Source organism: Gadus macrocephalus, chromosome 4 (assembly GCF_031168955.1).
Source record: "Gadus macrocephalus chromosome 4, ASM3116895v1".
NCBI lineage: Eukaryota > Metazoa > Chordata > Actinopteri > Gadiformes > Gadidae > Gadus > Gadus macrocephalus.
The window spans coordinates 28121502-28143097 of record NC_082385.1 but is presented as its reverse complement, the minus strand read 5'-3'; the positions used below and the strand labels follow the sequence as shown (position 1 = coordinate 28143097).

Here is a 21596-nt window from a genome sequence, read left to right as displayed (position 1 = left end):
AATAACAGGGCATTTTCTTTTAAATTGAATCCAAAATCATATTTAATATGTCTCATATTGGAAACTTTGGTTGGCTTTTATTGTGAAACTCCACATCAGAATGTTCTGAAAATTCTTGTGTGTCCCCATGGGGTCTTGAACTATAACCCTGATGTGAAATGAGCCTGAAATAACAGGGCATATTCTTTTAAATTGAATCCAAAATCATATGTAATATGTCTCATATTGGAAACTTTGGTTGGCTTTTATTTTGAAACTCCACATCAGAATGTTCTGAAACTTCTTGTGTGATCCCATGGGGTCTTGAACTATAACCCTGAAGTGAAATGAGCCTGGAATAACAGGGCATTTTCTTTTAAATCGTATCCAAAATCATATATATGTCTCATATTGGAATGTTTGGTGGGCTTTTATTTTGAAAGTAAATACCACAACGGCCGTACACTTCCTTTGATAGTATTTGCTTTTATTGACTGTCTTTTTGTATGTACCCGACGAATGCTTTTATTTGAAACTAGTTCTGAGACGCTATTACCGTAATGGCTAGTATATACAGGTACGGCAAAAAACTGAGTCGGCTGGCTTGACCGCCGATCTTGATGAGTCGGCTGGCTTGACCGCAGTCCTCTCTTCCCTCCTCCCTCCCTCCTCCCCCGTCCCCCGTCCCCCGTCCTCCGTCGAGGAGAACGGGGGAGCTTCTAAACACAAGGGGTTCACAGGTGGGGCTGTCGAGCTAGCCCATATTTAGAAGTAATAGAAGGTATAATATGCCTTCTATTTCTAGATCTTCTGACTAAGTTTAGGGTAATTATTTGTAAGTACCCTAAACTTAGTCGTTGACTTTCACTCGATGCTATTCACTGACAGTAAAAAAATAAAGTATTATTATTAGTATTATTGTATGCACTGCTGTTCATAGACTACTAGCTCCAGCGCTCCTTGCTACGTTTCTAACTGGTAGCAACTCACCAGGACTCTTCACCAACTCTCCAGTCATTCTCCTCTGACCATGCGTTTATTTGTCTCTGACGGCCATCGGCTCTCGGTATTTCCTCATTTGCCCTCTCACGTCTAACCGGTTCGAAATGATATGGCTGTGGGCCATCATAAATGTTGACTGTGGGTCTTGCCACCTCTTCCCCGTTAGACGCCATAGTGCTAGTTCTAGTATGCGTCTACCTCAGGTGACGTCATCGCCGAATTGCGTAAAAAATAACCGTTCCTAACCAAAAACGACAAAAACGGGACTTTAACACCATTTGAGATATTTCTAACTTTATATACATATGAGTGCTTTATGTACCCATTAATCGAAACTTTCGGTTAACCTGCACCATGGGCTTTAAGTAAGGATTCATGTAATCAGAATAATGTACAAGATATTATCCCTTGATGCAATGTGTCAAACGTTGTAAAAAAAAGTTATCTTTCACACCATTCATTGGTATCTTTTAAACTTGAAGTTAACATGATAAATTGATCATGTTTTCGTTTAACTTTCGTTAGACAAACATGGAGTGAAGGGTGACCAATGCTAGGAATCTTCTGACTCTGTCCCATTAGAATAAAGCTGCATTCTAGAGAGAGGACCGGCATGAACTGACTCAAGCATCACTGAGATCTAGACATTTAACCTGTGACCTTTTTAAGTGGATCCTCTTCAACCACGATTGCAGATTGTGATATAAGGTATGAACTAGAAAATAATGGCAGTAGAAAGACAGCAATTAGAAAGTCAAAACAAGAGGTAGTTGGCATTAAGGACATGCCAAAAGGTAAGTGAAACAAACACAATCATGTATAATGTGGGGTTTAATTGCAGTCTATTTCACAGGTCAACTTTGCAGGCTTTTTCTAATAACAAAGGTAGAAGTAACGACAGTGTCGAAATATCAAGCGTAAGTTTAATATATACAATTATATACAAATGATATAAACCCTGTTTATAGAATAGAATACTTTGGCATTATACAAGGTAGAACTACGGCTATGGCGTCCTCCGTTGATCCATTTGATCGATAGGCAAACTGGTGGGGGTCGAAGCTGGGTGGGAGGCGGGCTTTAAAGATGAACTGAGCTGAGATCTGAAGTTTAGTTGATATAACAGATGTATTGTCTGCCTTCGCATTGGTACAATAAATAAAAAGGGCTGAACTTGCTAAAAGGGATTAAATTGTCCGATGAAGGGGTGAAAGTGTTACAGGGCGCCGCCATGTTGGATTTCAACTATCAGCTACGTCACTGGCATGGTAACCTACTCCTACTCTGTGGCTCTAGCAGCCATAGCTGGTAATGAGTCAGGCTCTGAGGCTCGCTGAAATGGCTACGGAAAATAAAACAACCAGGTCTACAGGAGGATCATACTGCATTGCCCCTGGCTTCATTAATGAATTATATAGGGCAAAGGCAGCTGGGGTAATCATACATTTCCGCAGGCTACCTTTGAATAGGAAACCAGCCCTAAATACATGGCTGGCAGCCTTAAAACTGACTAACCCTCTGATGTAAATCAGCCCCCGTCATGTCAATCTCCACAAGCTAGCACTCCGACCATAAAGTGTATAAACTATTACTCACGACGATATCACAGATCTAAGTTTCCAAGCTGCTAATTAAACTACGGCGGGTAAGTAAACAGAAGTTCCACAAATGTCCCTTTCTACTCACCCTGTTGTTCGCCGACTACACGATTGCCGATGCAGAGGGAGTTAAACTCGAAGAAGTAGTTTCATAGTAAGATTTATCTGTGCAATATCCATCAACATCCACCAGAAAGTAAACCTCCAACATCCACCTAAAGTAAACGTGACACTCGTGAATCCGCCTCGCATCTATTTAATTAGGCTACTAACTACATTAAAAAAGTATTTCTACTCAATCTAAAAAGGTTAAACAATAACTATCTCCGCCTCGACATGAACTTTTTTATACAGCGCGCAGGCTGGATGCGCGCAGGCTTGATGCGCTCCTCTTATTTTTGTGGAGAACCAGCGCCTTGAATATGTAGGTACTACAGCGTTTGTACAGCTCGTTGCGTTTCCGCAAAAAGTCAGTCTTTACAGAGATATTCCTCAAAGGCATCAAAGGAAAACGGAGGGGGAAAGATTGTTTTCGCCTTGCTACTTGGTTGCTATTTATGGGGCGCTCCAGTGTCTCCGCTCGGACGTCCCGTAGAGAGAGCATGGCCACTTCCAAAACCTCTCTCGCCGCACAGCATCCGAAATGCCCTATGCACGGTTATGCAACCTAATCCCACCGTTAGGTGGTCAAGGTTGACCGGGACCTCTCGGCAGCAGACCGATTCAATGGCAGTGTCCATGCTCCGGCAGCACCCACACGCACACCAGTCACACCCACATGATCCGAAGGTGGAGCTGGAGCCTGAAATTGATCCCTCTCCACCGGGTGGCAGTCGGACACTACAGGCATGTCACTCACAGGCCCAAACTCGTAACCAGCCATATTAAAATCACTATTTTCAACCGTGGAGTGAATAAGACATTCGCGAGTCTGCAGCAACGACCTAGTTGTACCATGCCAGTGACGTCATCGGCGCTCTAATACTAAAAGACGCATTATCTTTTGTTGCTAAAAAAAAAGCTATATATTGACTTTTTAAATAATTTTTTTAGTGTCATTTTTTTATTTTTAGAATGGTCATAACTAAAACGTTAACGATGTTTATTATTTCAGTTCAGTTCATCTTTAATGTGGTGAAAGACCAGCCTTTCAAAGCATTTCATGATCACAGGTGTTCGAGCTACTGGGCGGTAGTAGACGCACGCAGGGCTTCTCCCCGGTGTGAGTCCTCATGTGGCAATTGTCGTACTCTTGTTGAAAGTAGTTCGAAACGGGTGGCTTTTAACTCACTTTATTTGTTTAAGTATTTCGGTATGGTAACTATAAAGCAAAAGGGAGGGAATTGTATCCAACACTAGCAGAGAGAAATACCGTGAGCTACTTCGAGCCCCGGGCTTAGGCCAGACTCTCTCTGCGGGGCGCCTATGATTCTCTGACCTCCGCTGGCTCCGGTCGCTGAAAATGGACCAAGTAGGCGTGGCTTATGTGAAGTGGGCGTGGTCTAGCTCTTAGCTTCAGCTTCCGCGTCTGTCTTAAAGATGCTGCCTTCTTGGTTCCTGGGCATGCACATTCAGCAGGACCTGACCTGGACAATAAACACCAAGGCGCTTCTGAAAAAGGCCCAACAGAGATTGTATTTCCTAAGGATCCTCAGGAAGAACAATCTTCAGGAGAAAATGCTGATGAGCTTTTATCGCTGCACCATTGAGACTGTCCTAAGCTACGGCATCTCGCTGTGGTTTGCCAGTTGCACTGCAGCTGAGAGGAAAGCGCTCCAGAGGGTCATAAAAACGGCACAAAAAGTCATTGGATGTCCTCTTCTCTCTCTTGAGGATGTGTACAATAGACACTGCCTCAGGAGAGCTCATAGCATCCTGAGACTCATCCCACCCAGGCCATAACCTGTTTGAACTGTTGCCCTCTGGGAGGCGCTACAGGGCAATCAGGTCAAGAACAAATGGGCTTACACCCCAGCTCTGGGGTGTTTCTACCCCAGAGTTGTTATTTCTCTAAATAATGCAGAATTATAAATGATTGCATTATCATACCAATCTGACCTTTTAAATTGGCTGATATTTTAAAATGTATATATTTTTTTTTTTTGAGTTCAACATTCTAAATTTATTTTCAAAAAATACACTCATTTTCTCTTTTAGTTTTTGTTTTAAAAGCACTTATTTTGAGAGCCTCTACCCCAATTTCGGTGCACTTTGTGTAATGACAATGAAGAGATTCTGATTCTGATTCTGTGGCTGGGGTAGATATTACAGCTTGTGTGTTCGATCCTGCTTCCTAGTGGCTATGTGGGGGCAGCTTACGTGCTTAAAATACATAACACATGTGGTCCTCCAGGTGCCTTTTCTGACTGAAGAGCTTTGTGCATTTGTTCAGACCTGTCGGGCTTCTCTCCGGTGTGAGTCTTCATGTGGCTCTTCAGGCAGGCTTTATAAATGAAGCGCTCTGCGCATTGGTCACACTTGTAGGGCTTCTCGCGGGTGTGAGTCCTCATGTGTCTGTTCAGGCTGCCTCTCTGTCTGAAGAGCTTCGTACATTGGTCACACTTGTAAGGCTTCTCCCCGGTGTGAGTCCTCATGTGGATCTCCAGCTTGTCTTTCCGAATGAAGAACTTCGTACATTGGTCGCACTTGTAGGGCTTCTCCCCGGTGTGAGTCCACATGTGGGTCTTAAGGTGGCTTGTCGTTAAGAAGCGCATTGCGCATTGGTCGCACCTGTAGGGCTTCTCCCCGGTGTGAATCCTCATGTGGATCTTCAAGTGACAGTTCAGACTGAAGAGCTTCATGCATTGGTCGCACTTGTAGGGTTTCTCGCCGGTGTGAGTCCTCATGTGTCTCTGCAGGCTGCCTATCTGTCTGAAGCGCTTTGCGCATTGGTCACACTTGAAGGGCTTCTCCCCGGTGTGAGTCCTCATGTGGATCTTCAGCTGGTCTTTCCGAATGAAGAGCTTCGTACATTGGTCACACTTGCAGGGCTTCTCCCCGGTGTGAGTCCACATGTGGCTCTTCAAGTGCGATTTCGATATGAAGAGCTTCATGCATTGGTCGCACTTGTAGGGTTTCTCCCCGGTGTGAGTCCACATGTGGCTCTTCAAGTGACATTTCAGACTGAAGAGCTTCATGCATTGGTCGCACTTGTAGGGTTTCTCGCCGGTGTGAGTCCTCAAGTGTCTCTTCAGGTGTCCACTTTGACTGAAGCACTTTGCGCATTGGTCACACTTGTAGGGCTTCTCTCCGGTGTGAGTCCTCATGTGGATCTCCAAGTGTACTTTCCCACTGAAGCGCTTCGTGCATTGGTCACACCCGTACGGCTTCTCGCGGGGTTTTGTCCTCATGTGAACGACCATATTGGCATTATTGGAAAAAACCTTGCCACACAAGACACCGGGCCGGCCCTTGCGGCCGCCCCGATGCCCGGTCAGCTCCTCAAGGCGGACGAGCCGCACGCTGCAGTTCAGGCTCTTGGCCACGCTGCAGTCCACGGACAGCGAGCTCAAGGCCTCCGGTTCTGACGTGGTGAAGAGGGTGTCATGGCCGTCCACCGCCAGTGGGCCCTCCCCTTTTCCGTAGACGCTCAGGATCCGCAGCTCCCCGTTGTGACTGGACATGTGGGAGGAGCCAGGGGCGTCCACACCCACATTCTCCGAGGTGTCGCCGCGCTGCGTGCTACAGTCTCTGATGTCATTGCCGTTTTCTTCAGAGAGGAAAACAAAGACAGAGAAAGTAATGGTTTGAATTCATGATTTGCACAAAGGGATACAGCATGTACTTTTACACACTGATGTATTGGAAGAAGTATATTTTGACACTTGCTTTCTAACTTCTTTTTGTTTATTATGCATTTCCCTTGTTCCCCTTGGGGGGGTCAAGGGTCAAAGGCGTCAGCTGAGAAGGCACCGCTACGTCTCCGCCTTTTAAGGATGTGGGGAGGTCATAAAAACACAACCCAGGTCATCTGTGGTTTCCGATCACCTGCTTAACTAATACTGTAGTTATACTGGGAATCAGAGCGGATTCAGCATTCCTGACACCTGCCATGAAGAAGATGTAAATCATTCTACTATAAACTGTATAGTAGTCCTTGTGTTTTAGGAGGGCTTTGGTCATGATTCTTTTCAAAAGAGGACCAGGCTTTTTAGCGTAGGTAGAATCGAGTACATTCTCAGTTGGTAGGTCGTTTGCTTGCATGGATGCAATGTGTATTACTAACCTACAGCGGGCATGCCTCCACCAATATCCTCTTCAATCTTGATAGAAATGGTGTCTGGGGTCTTCTGCTTTCCAAAAAGAGGGACAAAAGACAAAATTCTTTCATTTGCACAGAATAGTTGTTAATCCCCCCTTACGATAGACTGGGTGCCCCCAGCCTGTTCTGACGGCGATTTGAATTCGCCCTGTGGAAGGGTCTGGAGAAGAGCAATTCATTTCCTTCTGCTTCCGATACGTTTTTGGAGGAGCCAATCACCAAGTTGGTTAGTTCTCCCCCTGGCGCCCTATTGGCTGGTTTAACACAATGACGACAGGGAAGCGACGGCAAGCAGCCATTTGCGTACAGAGTCAGTTGAACAAGTTGATCAAGCCTCTTGTGCTGAAGACAATGACAGCAGCTTCCCCAGACCAAAGTCCAATCTACGATTGAGCTTGGTCTGGCAATAGGCAGGCTACACGTACGGAACATTAAATCATAAAGGAGTGTGCTTTATAAGGGTGTGTGCTGGAGTTGTAACAGAGGAAGCCTCTCATTTGGATGCTGAATAAGAAGATGATTTCCAACCTGCACACTCAGCTCCTCGTGGCAGACCAGCCGCTCGCCGCGCTCCAGGCTCTTGGCCGCGCTGTGGTCTGCAGACAGCGAGTTCAGGGCCTCCACTTCTGACGCGGTGAAGAGGGTGTCATGGCCGCCCACCGCCAGTGGGCCCTCCCCTTTACCGTAGACGCTCAGGATCTTCAGCTCCCCGCCGTGACTGGACATGTGGGAGGAGCGAGGGCCGTCCACACCCAGACTCTCCGAGGTGGCGCCGCGCTGCGTGCTACGGTCTCCAAAGGCATCGCAGTCTTCTGCAGAGGGAGAAAAAAAATGTGTATTTGTACACATGAAATCAATTATTTAAATGTACCATTGTCACAGAGGGTTTAAAATGTGTACTGCAGACAAAGATTCAGAGTTTTGGAGAGGGATGTCTCCTCCAGCACCCTCCCCCCTAGACTCAAAGCTCAAGCGGGGGCCAGGTGGAGGACACTGAACGAAAACCAGCGCAAAAGGATCTGAGCACAACATGAAATGCGAGACAAGTGCAATTATACTATTTTGACAACAACAAGCGACAATGTATCCTTCCCTGTAAGCTGATCAGCTAACATTTATACATTTTGAATTCATTGATGTTTGAGAATGATAAACCAGCTCATGGGGAATCTGTCTTGAAACCCTTCTGGGCTCTTGACTGATTCCATCTTTGAAATGCTACTCCCAAATTTGACTCGTGTTTAACAGGGCGCTGGTCATGGTGCTTTTCCAAAGAGGACCAGGCTTTTCAGCGCAGTTAAGTACCGTATTTTCCGCACTATAAGGCGCACCTGAGTATAAGCCGCAGCAGCTAAATTGAATGATGTGTACATAGATAAGCCGCACTGGACTATAAGCCGCGGGTGCAGTGATGTTGCTAGGTACGCGTCCTGCGTCCCTGACGCATTAAAATCTGAAAGGACGCACTAAACTCACTATCCATGCGTCCCGGGGACGCATCTCATTTTCCCCATGAAAAACGATACATTGTGAACATTAAACAACTCGTGTTTAATCACAGTAACTGGCCAAAGAAACCTTCTTGTGAGCAGACCGGACAAGCGCTGTTTCAACCCTCTGCGCATCTACTCGGCGCAGACATGATCCCCTGTACAAAGTATCGCGACATGCTAATTTAGCCTCTACCAAAACAACTAGCTCGTCACCGCTGATTTCATTTCAACAATTAAAAATACGAACTTCAAAGTAAATAAACCCACGTTTCCACTGCTCGATGCTGTGCTCATTCGTGTCGATTATGTTGTAACGTTTAAGGGACGTGCTGTAATGAAATAAATGAAACATAATCCGGTGGTGGTGATGAAAACTACATTGAACGGCAGCCGCCATATTGTTATGCCCAAACGGCGCCTGCGCATACATCGCGCTTCCAACGAGATCCCTTTTTTCTCGAGAAACAGGCGAGAAGAGAAGAGAGAACGCAAAAATGCCACCAAAGAAAAAGATGAAACCTATTGCAGGTCAGCAAACTATTGCAGCTGCATTTTCTGTCCCCACTACTACTTCCAGCGTTTCCTGCTGGAGCCCGCCACTAGTGGCGGGGCGCGGACCGGTCATAGAGCCCATAGATTTAAAGTCGGTGGACTCGTCTGTAACCTGTAAAATCCATAGATTAGCCGCACCGTTATATAAGCCGCAGACTCGAAAAATGGGGAAAAAGGCGCGGCTTATAGTCCGAAAATTACGGTAAGTACATTCTCAGTTGATCCAGGTTGTTTGCTTGCATGGATGCAATGTGTATTACTAACCTACAGCGGGCATGCCTCCACCAATATCCTCTTCAACCTTGATTGAAATGGTGTCCGGGGTCTGCTGCTTTCCACATAAAGAAGGAAACACATACAAGACATATTCTTTAATTTGCACAGAATAGTTGCCAATCCCCACTAAGGACACATTATGCATTTTTACACTGCCAACCCGGTTCGTTCGCGGCTTTGCACGCCCTGCAAATTCATTGTCTTGCCTGTGTACAACAGAGGGGGTAAAATCCCCCTTCGTAACGGAGCCAGCTTTCTTGGTTCACTGGAGATGGCGGGGCTATGCACGGAGAGTACACGTCTTATCAATAAATTGCATACTCCGAATGTCTTTTCTTTCGATTCACTCATTCTCGCATGCAAGAATAAGTTGATGAGTGTAGACTAAAACGCGATTCACTATTTACAAGCGCAAAATCAACAACATATTCTTTATTTGGCTGACCACTTTGCTGACCAAGCATCGTAAGGAAAGTTCTTCTGGTATTTTCTCTTAGATCGCACTCTCTCCCCGTCTTCGTTAAATGCGACTGCATCACCTTCCCTCCCATGACGGTCAGCAGCTTGCAGATATCAGTACCCCTCCAGTTATAACTACTCATGTTGAAATCACTGCGTTGTCTCTGTTGTAGAGACAGTGCAGCAACACCTCTACCCAAGTCCCTTCCCTGGAACCTCAAAGCTGTCTAATCACATTTACATCTAAATGAAAAGCGCCAATATGTGTAAATTGGGGTGCGAAATCAAGCCGGTAAATTACCACGGTCAGTGTAAACGCGCGGACCATACAAGGAAAAAGGGGGGCATAAGACGGGCATATTTGGCAGCGTTTACTGAATCATAAAGGGGTGTGCTTTCTAGGGGTGTGTGCTGGAGTTGTAACAGAGGACGCCCCTCATTTGGATGCTGAATAAGAAGATGATTTCCAACCTGCACACTCAGCTCCTCGTGGCAGACCAGCCGCTCGCCGCGCTCCAGGCTCTTGGCCGCGCTGTGGTCCGCAGACAGCGAGTTCAGGGCCTCCACTTCCGACGCGGTGAAGAGGGTGTCATGGCCGCCAACCGCCAGTGGGCCCTCCCCTTTACCGTAGACGCTCAGGATCTTCAGCTCCCCACCGTGACTGGACATGTGGGAGGAGCCAGGGGCGTCCACACCCAGACTCTCAGAGGTGGCGCCGCGCTGCGTGCTACGGTCTCGAAAGGCATCGCAGTCTTCTGCAGAGGGAGAAAAACAATGACAGAAAGTAATTGTTTCGGTACACTGTTTGCATAAAAGGAGGAACTGTGTATTTGTACATTTTAAACTATTTAAATGTATGTATATACCATTGAGACCGAGGGTTTAAAATGTGTACTGCAGACAAAGATTCAGAGTTTTGGAGAGGGATGTCTCCTCCAGCACCCTCCCCCCTAGACTCAAAGCTCAAGCGGAGGCCAGGTGGAGGACACTGAACGAACACCAGCGCAAAATGATCCGAGCACAACATGACATGCGAGACAAGCGCAATTACTCTATTTTGACAATAACAAGCGACAACGTGTCCTTCCCTTTAAGCTAATCAGCTAACATTTATACATTTTGAATTCATTGATGATTGATGATTCATTGAGAATGATTAACAGCTCATGTGATATCAGTCTTGAAACCCTTCTGGGCTCTTGACTGATTCCCTCTTTGAAATACAACTCCCAAGTTTGTCTCTTTGCAGGGCGCTGGTCATGGTGCTTTTCCTAAGAGGACCAGGCTTTTTAGGTAGGATCTAGCATCAGCCTAGAGTCTTTGCTGCCTAGAATCTACTACATCAAATGTAAATGCACTCAAGGTTGAAAGTACATACCTTTACTTGTGAAGTGGGGCCGGAAAGTCTTTAAGGATAGCCGTGTGGCTACAGTATTTGTTTCCAGGTGGTCTGTATGGCAGGCAACATCCCTTGAGAGAAACACCTGAATGTTACCAATTGATGGGCTGGCCTGTGTAGAGACAACAAGGTCAAATTAGTACTCAATGTATTGCTTTGTATGTATTCCAGGTGCAAGTTGTAAGAACATATAAGGTACGCATGTTTAGTGAATTACATTAGCCAGATACTTAAAATTAGATCTATGAAGTGATCAAATGATGTTACATTCATTTGTTTGCATATTTCATACAACGTAAAAGATCATCTCATCATCTCACTACAATTACATCAAGCTCTGCAGAAGTCTGCTAATAACCCATTGATTTGAATCAGGTGCGAAGAGGAAAATATGAGTGGGCCCTGGAATGGCAGTCCAACCCGCAACTCACTGCCTGTGAACTCGTACCAGATCGATGTATAACATTATGCTGCATCCGGGGACACATTTAAGACCGTAAGTTGCGAGCTGTAACGGAGGTCATCGATCTGGTAGAGGGTTGTGAAAACAAACACGGGTTACGGGTTGCCTGGATCGCACCATATGTATGATTATCTCCTCATCAGTAAAACGCTAGAACTACTGCGGTCACGTCGCCGTTAAAATACAGCTGTATTAGTTTGTAGTAGAGCCCGACCGATATATCGGCAGGCCGATATTAGGCATATTAGCCCTAACCCTAACCCTAACCCTGGAATAACAGGGCATTTTCTTTTACATAGAATCCAAAATCATATTTAATATGTCTCATATTGGAATTTTTGGTGGGCTTTTATTTTGAAACTCCACATCAGAATATCCTGAAACTTCGTGGGTATCACTATGGGGTCGTGAACCATAACCATGAAGTGAAATGAGCCTGAAATAACAGGGCATTTTATTTTAAATCGAATCCAAAATCATTTGTAATATGTCTCAGATTGGAATGTTTGGTGGGCTTTTATTTTGAAAGTAAATACCACAACGGCCGTACACTTACTTTGATAGTATTTGCTTTTATTGACTGTCTTTTTGTATGTACCCGATGAATGCTTTTACTTTAAACTAGTTCCGAGACGCTATTACCGTAATGGCTAGTATATATAGGAGGATCTAAGATGGCCGCCGATGTTGACACAGCCGCACGGCGTCTTATCAAACAAAGGATTAAACCTGAGATCTACACCACTATTGATGGCAAAACTATCGTGGAAGATGAACTGTTAAGTTTCCTTGCTGTCAAACTGAAGACTGTGCCTCAGGATGAGATTATCCTGATGGCTGTAAATCACTTTGGAACAGAGTGGATTGAAAGCTCCAAGAAGGCCCTGTTTGAACTGTGTCCTGGCACGGGGCAGCGTTGTGTAGCTTACAAAGGACTACAGAAAGATGCCAACAATGTTAAGAGTTGTCTGAAACTACTGAATGAGGTTGGTGAAGATGTTCCTCGCTTTGTGTCCTATCACTTGGATGATTTACCACCAGTGACTTTTAATAGCCTTGATGTCTCTTGCCTGGTTAGTAGGATTGAACGCCTAAGTGTAGAGATAGCCTCCATGAAAAATGCTGTGAGTGAGCAGTCGACTGCATGTGAGAACCTTTGTGGAATAACCACAGACATTAACCAACGCCTGAGTGTGATTGAGCAACCCAGTTCCAGCAAGGGGAATGCAGCCACTATCATGACCTGTGAGGGGGCCCAGCTCCACGGACCAAGTCACAGGAAGCCAGCGCCCGGGCCCTCGGCGTTGGCCGTCGCTGAGGAGACAGCGGGCGGGGGGAGTGCCGCGACGATGTCCCCTGCATGGAGCCATGTACTAAAACATGGCAAGCACAAGCAACGTCCTGGAAAACGATCTACTGCTGCAGTACAGAGCAAGACTAGTATGAACCCTCCCAGAGAGAAGAAGACCTACGGCATAGTTGGAACCGCTGCTGTGGGGAACATACATGCAGTGACATCTAAGCTGGTGAGTGTGTTCGCGACAAAGCTTGCTCCTGACCTAGAGTCAGAAACTCTGGCTAGTTATCTAAAAGAACAACTCTCCAGAGATGTGACTTGTCAGAAGATTGACACTCAGTATACTCGGTACAGCTCTTTCAAAGTTACAGCTGAGTGCAAGGAAGTAGGTAAGATGTATGCACCGCAGCTGTGGCCAGAAGGGACCTATGTAAGGCGCTTCTATGAGAATCGCAAGCCTAGGGCTGCGGTAGGGGCAGGTATTATAGCACCACATGGCACAGGGATGAGTGCGCCTGAGCCTAGGGCTTCCTGTGCATGATAAAAATGATGAACTGCTATGAGAGTTGTGTCTTATAACTCCCGTGGCCTGCGACTTGGACAGGGCGTTGGAGAGAGAGCCCAACGCATTGTTATTGACAATCTCTTTGAGCATGCGGATGTGGTTTGTTTGCAAGAGACTTTTTTATCTATTCAAGATCTGGATAAACTGAACACTGCATAATGATTTCCATGGAGCAGGGGAATCTACGACAGACCTTAACACCAGAATTCTGCGTGGCCGGATCCCAGGCGGTGTGGCTCTATTCTGGCATAAGAAACTTGACTCATTGGTCACTGTGATCAGGTTAGATGTGGATTGGTGCATAGGAATCAAGGTGGTGCAGGATATGAATGTTTTTATAATCTTAAATGTATACACTCCATATGAATGTCACAAAAATGAAGATGAGTACTTGAATAAGCTTGCTTTTATTGGGTCTTATATAAGGGAAAGTGAGTATACATCCATATTTATCTTGGGGGATCTGAATGCTGATATATCAGATACTAACTCATTGTTTGGTCTGCACCTGACACAATTCTGCAAAGATAACAAGGTGATTCTGTCCAGTAAGGAACTATTGCCAGCTGATAGTTATACACATGTGAGTGAAGCTTGGCATACTACATCCTGGTTGGACCACTGTATGTCTACATTTGATGCACATGCTTGTATAGAGGAGGCTGAGATCTTATATGATATGGCCACTGGAGATCATATTCCGGTCTCTATGTTCATTAACATCAAGGGCCTACCTGAGCTTGTCTGTAATGACAGCCATAAACCAAGTGAGACGCTGGACTGGGCTAGGCTACTGATGTGTACTTAAGAAATATTGAGTTACCTGTTGATGCAATTATGTGTGGGAATATCAACTGTAAGAATGTAAGTCATAATAATGACCTGTGTGCAATGTATGATAAAATTGTGAACTGTCTAGTTGTTGGAAGTGAACCACTGAGAAGAAAAGTGGTGAAACAACATATTGTGAGACCAGGGTGGAATGACTATGTCCATGAAGTTCATATGGAGGCAAAAGATGCTTTTAGAAGATGGGTTTTAGCAGGCAAACCGAGGCATGGCCCAGTCTGTGAGCACAAGGTACGGACTAATGCTAGATTTAAATATGCTGTGCGATTTATAAAAAGAAATGAGCAGACTATGAGGGCGAACTCTATGGCGAAAAAGTTACAAATTAATAATGTATATGAGTTCTGGAAGGAGGTGAAGGTGGTAAACAACAGCAAGATGCCACTGCCTTCTAGCATTGATGGCATTACTGAACCTGAAAACATTGCAGAGCTTTGGAGGAGACACTATGAGAACATTTTTAACTGTGTGAAGAGTGATGTTTTTAACATAGGTGAAATACCTCACAGTGATGGGGTAGTCATCCGGCCAGATGAAGTATCTTATGCTATTGAGAAACTTAAAATAAACAAATCCTGTGGGCAGGATAAAATAACAGCAGAACATCTGAAATACTCTAGCCAAAATATTTCAGTGTTACTTGCTCTATGCTTTTCTGGGTTAATGAAGCATGGCATACTCCCAGGATCCATGCTATCTGTCTTGTTGATACCTGTAGTTAAAAATAAGACTGGTCAATTAACTAGTATTGATAACTATAGGCCTATTGCACTTGCAAGTATACTGTCCAAGGTACTAGAAGGGATCCTTATGGATAGGCTTGCAGATTATATAGCATCAACAGATAACCAGTTTGGCTTTAAGAGTAAGCATGGAACTGATCTGTGTATTTATGCACTTAAAGAAATTGTCCAAAGGTACAGATCACGAAATAGCACAGTCTTCATGTGTTTCCTGGATGCGTCAAAAGCCTTTGACCGTATCAATCATGGGAAACTGTTTGCTAAATTACTTGAGCGAGGGGTCCCCTCTTATATAATTACGATACTGCAGTTCTGGTACTCTCACCAAACTATACAAGTTAGGTGGGGGATGAGTATATCCACACCCTTCTATGTCTCCAATGGAGTGCGGCAGGGCGGAATTCTGTCCCCGCTACTATTCAATCTGTACATGGATCATCTATCTGAAGAGCTAAAGGAGTGTAGAACTGGCTGTTTGGTGGGGGATAACCTCATTAATCATATGCTTTACGCTGATGATTTGGTGGTACCGTCTCCCTCCAGTGCTGGCCTGCAGCAGCTTCTTAGAATATGCTCTCAATATGGCTTAATGTATGACATCAAATTTAACTCAACGAAGAGTGTGGTACTGATTGCTAGAACCAAGGAGGATAGGAAGCTTGTCTTTCCTTCTTTCTCACTGGCAGGTGAACCGCTAGTGGTTGTAAAGAAGGTTAAATATCTGGGACACGTGATAAGAGATGACCTCTGTGATGATGATGATGTGCAGCGTCAGTGTGGTATACTGTATGGGCAGGCAAACATGCTGGCGCGCAAATTCTACATGTGTACTACTGATGTTAAAATATCGCTCTTCAAAGCGTATTGCACTCCAATGTATACTGCCCACCTGTGGTGTAATTACAGTAAAGCGAAAATGAAAAAACTTCATGTGGCATATAATGATGCTCTGAGAATTTTGCTTAAAACTCCCAGGGGGGGTAGTGCCAGTGAAATGTTCGTGACAAACAATGTGCCCACTTTCAATGCTGTTCTGAGAAATTTTATGTATAGATTCATGGGCAGATTGACTGGGTCTTTGAATACGATTATTGTGTCTCTAATTGATATCTCTGAGTGACACAAGGTTCTCATCTTGCTTCTGGAAACATTGGACCCGAAGCTTGTATGTGTTTTAATTAGGTGTTTTAATTATGTTTGTATTATAATTGATAATGCCTCATTTGCATTCCTTCTTAAATGTTTTATATTGTTTTATGTGTGTGTGTGTGTGTGTGTGTGTGTGTGTGTGTGTGTGTGTGTGTGTGTGTGTGTGTGTGTGTGTGTGTGTGTGTGTGTGTGTGTGTGTGTGTGTGTGTGTGTTTATATGTGTATATATGTAGTGTGCTGTCTATGTGGACCTTCCTGTGTCTTGAATAAAGTTATAATAATAATAATAATAATAATAATAATAATAATAATAATACTACAGGTACGGCAAAAAACTGGGTCGGCTGGCTTGACCGCCGATCTCGATGAGTGGGCTGGCATGACCGCAGTGCTTGAAGGTAGGTTTGCAATGTTGACACTAGACCGGTAGACCTCGGGAGGTTGGCTATTTGAAAAGTAGATCTTGGGTCAAAAAAGGTTGGGCAGCCCTGCTGTAGAGCTAATGCTAGGGTAACAAGGTAACCATATACAGTAAAGCAACACGATGATATAGCGGTAGTTTACTTACTTGTCCGAGATTTGTTGCTGAGCCGAGGAGTGTTGGTACTAATCCGGACTCCATTTCCAGACGTTCCGCAAGTCCAGCTTTGTATTGGACCAAGTTGAGGAAGCAGTCGTCGGTGAAACTTCCTATATGTAGTGATGTTATGGTTTGCGTCGAGGCATCGGGGCGTGTGTCGAGTACCTCGGCTCCTCCCCCCAGCGAAGCTCCCTATCGAGCAGGCTTCACGTAGGCGAAATGACGTAGCGTGTGACGTCCGAGGCTTCATCTCGGGCTGTGTAAAAGGTAACCTCTCCCCGTATTTTTCTTATTCTTTTTTATTGAACATGTTTATAGATGATAATAAAAAACAAAAGAATGACCGATAAAAAGCAAGAAATAAAATAAAAACGAACAAATGAGATCCTCAGGATCCTTAGCTTAGGTAATACAGTTCAAATAATACTTTTTTTTCATTATTTCCTTTTTGAAGAGTTTTGTTAGATTTGATATAGTGGTACATTTTAACCCTTTGCATTGGTTCTTATCACACACACACACACACACACACACACACACACACACACACACACACACACACACACGTCTTGACACACGTTTTTGGTGGAAGAATTACTTTACTACTTTATTACTCCTCTTCTTGTTCCCTGTATCAATACCCGCCAAGACGTCGTACTAGTGCAGAAACTGACGATTGCAGATCGAAAATCTGATTTACAGAGCAGTTAGGATTACCTAAATTAAGATAAGATAGGAGGCCAAAGATAAGATAGGAAACGGCCAACAGGTTAGGGACTGCTTCTGTAATAGGAAGTTAGGATTTTTCCTATCTTTGAGTCCCTAACTTAAGTTAGGATGAGAAGTTAGGATTTTTTCTGTAATGAGGCCCCTGGTGTGTAAAAAGACTAACTCTGCCAACTAGCCACTGTTATTCACAAACGTTAGCAAGTAAACAATGTGGAAATTAGAGTCAACTCGGCTGATACTGTGCTGAATTTCACACACTAACAACATGCCGACAAGCTGTTGCGGTCTGGGATTATACACAGCGTTATAACAAGGATTCAGGAGGTTATTTCTAAAGGTTTACAAAGCAAAGTGACAGTAAAAGAAAGCCTTCATTTTCATCCAGAGTTACGAGTTGTCTGACATGAGGAAAGTGACGATTTCTCCGTCAAATGAAGCGTCCGTCTTTGCTCTTTTTTTTGCCAACCAGTTTACGTGCGGGATTCCAGAATCAAAACGATAACGTTCAACGTGTCTATTAATATGGCCAGCAACATTTTACACCAGTTTTAGAATGTTCACTACAACAGATGTTGAACACCAACATGCTTATGTAAAATCAGCATAGTACCATATTCAGCTATGGACAGATTACATATGGAATGTAGGGAATTGGATGTCCGGCTGGTGTTTTGATCGCGAAGTTTTGCCTTCTTGGGGCCAAAAAAATCGGAAAATACTTATTTTCTGTGACACATAGCACTTGTAACAAGCTTGACTTTTGGAATTTTCCCGCCGCGCACATAGCATTGTTCTGCGTTGTGCGTCATAGCCTTCGTCAGCCTACACAGACAATGTCCTAAATAAAATGAAATGCTAATATGATAAATATAACAAAAAGGGTGGATGTCAATAATTTCAAGAAAAATGATGTTGTATGATGAAATTCTATCAAACGTTCTCACTTGCAGTTACAGCCAGGGACCGCCAGGGGGGTACAGCAGTACCCTAAGCACCCCCACTTCCCGCGTCCCTGAACACAGCCAAAGATGACACAGTTTCACGGCTACTGTTGGGGATACAGACAGGAACAGCAACGTCCAAAGCGTTGAACATGCCGCTTCAGCAGCAGCAGCTAGCTGGGAAGTGGCGCTAGGTGAAGACCTGTGAGAAGACGTCAATGACATAGGACTCTGTTATTGGCGGAATTATTGGCGACCCTCTTCACAGAGGTATAATGAGCACATACCACAGACTGAAGTGAGCTATTGCTTTTATTCAACGGTTACTATTATGGCAAAACGAAAGTCACACGGTAGGTAGCCTACATTAAACCGCTCGGCTAGAGCGGTTCCCCGGCAATTTATCCTATGGAGCAGTTCACTCGCCGTGTGCCTAAGCTTTCGTTAGTCCCTCCATCGCCTTGCTCACTCCCGGAGTAACAACATTTACACCCTCTCCACATGGGCGGAGTTTCTGGGGGGTCAGGGGGGGCATGTAATGACATGACGTCAAGGAAATGGCAAAATATAAGTGTTATACGTGTATACGTACTGATATTTTAAGGTTTTGATTAAAATACATGGTAGTAGTATGAAATGAATATGAATCCTAGCACATTTTTGTAATATATTTATTTTTCAGTAATCGTGTGACATAGTGACGTTGACTACGGTTTCCGTCCGCTACTTGGTTTCCCGCTCTCAGTATCAATCTCGCTAGCCAGTATGTAATAGCATAACAATTACAGTTGTAGCCTGATGTAAGTATTGCAAACTGCAAATGGATATTCGACGTTTTTTAAAACGTCCCATGACCTCGGCCAACACTCGGCAAGAAGTCGAACCAGAGCCAGTAATTCTACCAACAAATGCTGATGACCTGGAAACACCTGGAACCAGCTCGGCAAACCCAGCTAGTGCTAGCTCACCATCGGATCTTGCTGGGCTGTCGTCTGGGTCAGTTAGCTTGCCTAGCAGCACTAGCTCACAGCAACTACCAAATGATCTTGGCGACAAGCACTGCTGTCCTAAGAAGCCTATTCTTCCGGATTTTCCTTCAAGGTTGTTTGGAAAGACTAAACGAGCCTTCTCCACGTACTACTACAACAAGTACTGTTGGCTTGAATACTCGGTTTTAAAGGATGCTGTCTTCTGTTTCGCCTGCCGCCACTTCCAGACTGACAGCAGTGTGGAGGAATTGTTCCGAAAGGGCGTAAGTGACTGGAAATAACTAAGCAGCAAACTGGAAAAACATGCAAATTCACTGGCCCATCAGAACTGTATGGTTAAATGGGACAACTTCAAACAGAGCACATCTGGAGGTGGATCGATAGCTGCCAAATTGTCGGAGAGCCACAACGCTACTGTTGAGAAGAACAGATCTTATCTTTTTAAAGTTGTGGATATCGTGAGATTGCTGTCTGCACTTGGATTGCCTTTCCGTGGACACAGGGAGGCTATCGATTCAGAGTCTCGTGGGAATTATCTTGAGGTTTGCAAATTTTTCTCGAAATATGATCCAGACTTTCAAAGTATGCAGTCTAATTATTTCAATGCTACAAGTCCAGATTTTCAGAACGAAATAATTGAGATATGCGCAAATTTGGTTCGTGCGGAAATTGCAGAGAAAGTGCAGGACACTGGGTTTTTTGCTGTAATCGCAGATGAGGCCAAGTCATCCCACACTGAGCAGCTGTCAGTCTGTTTAAGATATACAGAGCAGCTTGAAATCAAGGAGCGTTTTTTGTGTTTTATTGATTGTTGAGCATCTCGAAATGCAGCTGGGATCGTGGACGCCATAAACACTGGATTGGAGATCTGCGGACTGAAAAACATCCCAATTGTTGCCCAGAGCTACGATGGCGCCTCTGTAATGTCCGGCCAAGTGTCTGGAGTGCAGCAGCGCATTAAAGAGACGCATCCATACGCAGTATACATACACTGCTTGGCTCACAAACTGAATCTCGTGCTTGTGGACTGCTGCACGGTGAACCGCAGTGTCAGAACATTGCTGAATGTCATCGGCAAACTGTACTCAGTATTTGCAGAGCCGACAAACCACCATCGCTTTATTGAAGTCCAGAAATCGCTGGATATGAAGCCAACCGAAATTGCACAGCCCAGCGAGACGCGCTGGGCATGCAAGTGGCGTTCTCTGCATGCCGTTAAAACACACTACTCTGCGATTACACAGTGCCTGAGAGAAATGAGTGATGAGGGAGGCAAGTGGTCAGTGGAGGCCACTGGCCTATGTGAGCATATGGGCAGGTTGTCATTCATTACATGTCTCATGGTACTTGAAGACATACTGCGTGTGATTCATGTCACACACAAAGCCCTTCAGTCCTCCAGTCTCGCACTTTCCGAAGCGGCTGTGCTTACCGACAACCTGAAAGCGCACTTTGTGTCACAGAGACAGACTGACAAATGGAATGATGTATGGGGATCAGTGAAACAGTTCTGCCGAGACAACAACGTCTCCGTACCCGAGGATGCGAACATTCAGAGTCAGACACCTGCTGGTCCTGGACCACTACCGAAAAGAAAACGGGCCACACAACCCCCCACCTCCCTCGACAATTTCCTGATAACAACGACTTTGGGCCACAGAGAAGAAAATGATGTAAATACTGTACAAATGTCCCAGAGTGAGACCCCTGGATTCCAACAGCACCTGTATTTCCCAGTGCTGGATACCATCATTGGCGAACTGGACAGACGATTCACGGGAGAGGCTGTTGAACTCGCACAGGCCTGTGCAGCAGTGTTAAGATGCGACAAAAGTGGAATTGAACCTCTCGTACAAAAGTATGCCCAGCCTCTGAAAATCAACCCCCACCTTGTTGGGACAGAGATGGACCTTGTTAAAGCCTCTACTGTCGGATCTGTGTCACGTGAACATCTTCAAAAAACTGTGACAAGGGCCGCATACCCAAATCTATACATTCTACTACAGTTGGCCCTGACTCTACCCGTTGGATCTGCCACTTCCGAGAGGAGTTTCTCTGCAATGAGAAGGATTCGCAACTGGCTACGCTTAACAACAGGAGCTGCACGGTTTTCATCCCTTGCTGTGCTTCACATCGAGCGCGACATCACTGCCAGGCTGTCACTTGAGACGGTTGTGGACGTTTTCGCAGGACGCAAAAAAAGACGCTTACTTCTGCACTAGGTAAGACTATTTTCTTTAAATGAATACTCCTAGCAACCACGTTGTAATGT

At 44.9% G+C, this 21596-nt stretch overlaps 2 protein-coding genes across 4 annotated transcripts in view; both read right to left on the bottom strand.

The window, feature by feature from the left end:
* The window catches only part of LOC132455272 (uncharacterized), a 180971-nt gene that overhangs the window by 100385 nt on the left and 58990 nt on the right, over positions 1–21596 (bottom strand). The window contains exons 1-4 of one of the 3 annotated variants that reach the window (XM_060049108.1): positions 16654–17324; positions 10999–11131; positions 10092–10375; positions 8138–9213 (exon numbers count right to left, since the gene is read on the bottom strand). The exons of 1 other annotated variant lie outside the window; for it this stretch is intronic. In XM_060049108.1, coding sequence (XP_059905091.1) covers positions 9145–9213; positions 10092–10375; positions 10999–11131; positions 16654–16707 — 540 coding nt within the window. In that variant the 5' untranslated portion in view covers positions 16708–17324 and the 3' untranslated portion in view covers positions 8138–9144. Of the gene's footprint in view, positions 1–8137; positions 9214–10091; positions 10376–10998; positions 11132–16653; positions 17325–21596 lie in introns of those variants that run through there. One more of the 3 variants, XR_009525147.1, reaches the window with a different exon arrangement.
* Positions 3635–6880, bottom strand: LOC132455246 (zinc finger protein 664-like). Its single transcript, XM_060049078.1, has 2 exons — positions 6805–6880; positions 3635–6288 (listed from the first exon to the last, which is right to left on the bottom strand). The coding sequence occupies exons 1-2, from the start codon at positions 6815–6817 to the stop codon at positions 4895–4897; spliced, it is 1407 nt and encodes a 468-aa protein (XP_059905061.1). The 5' UTR covers positions 6818–6880; the 3' UTR covers positions 3635–4894.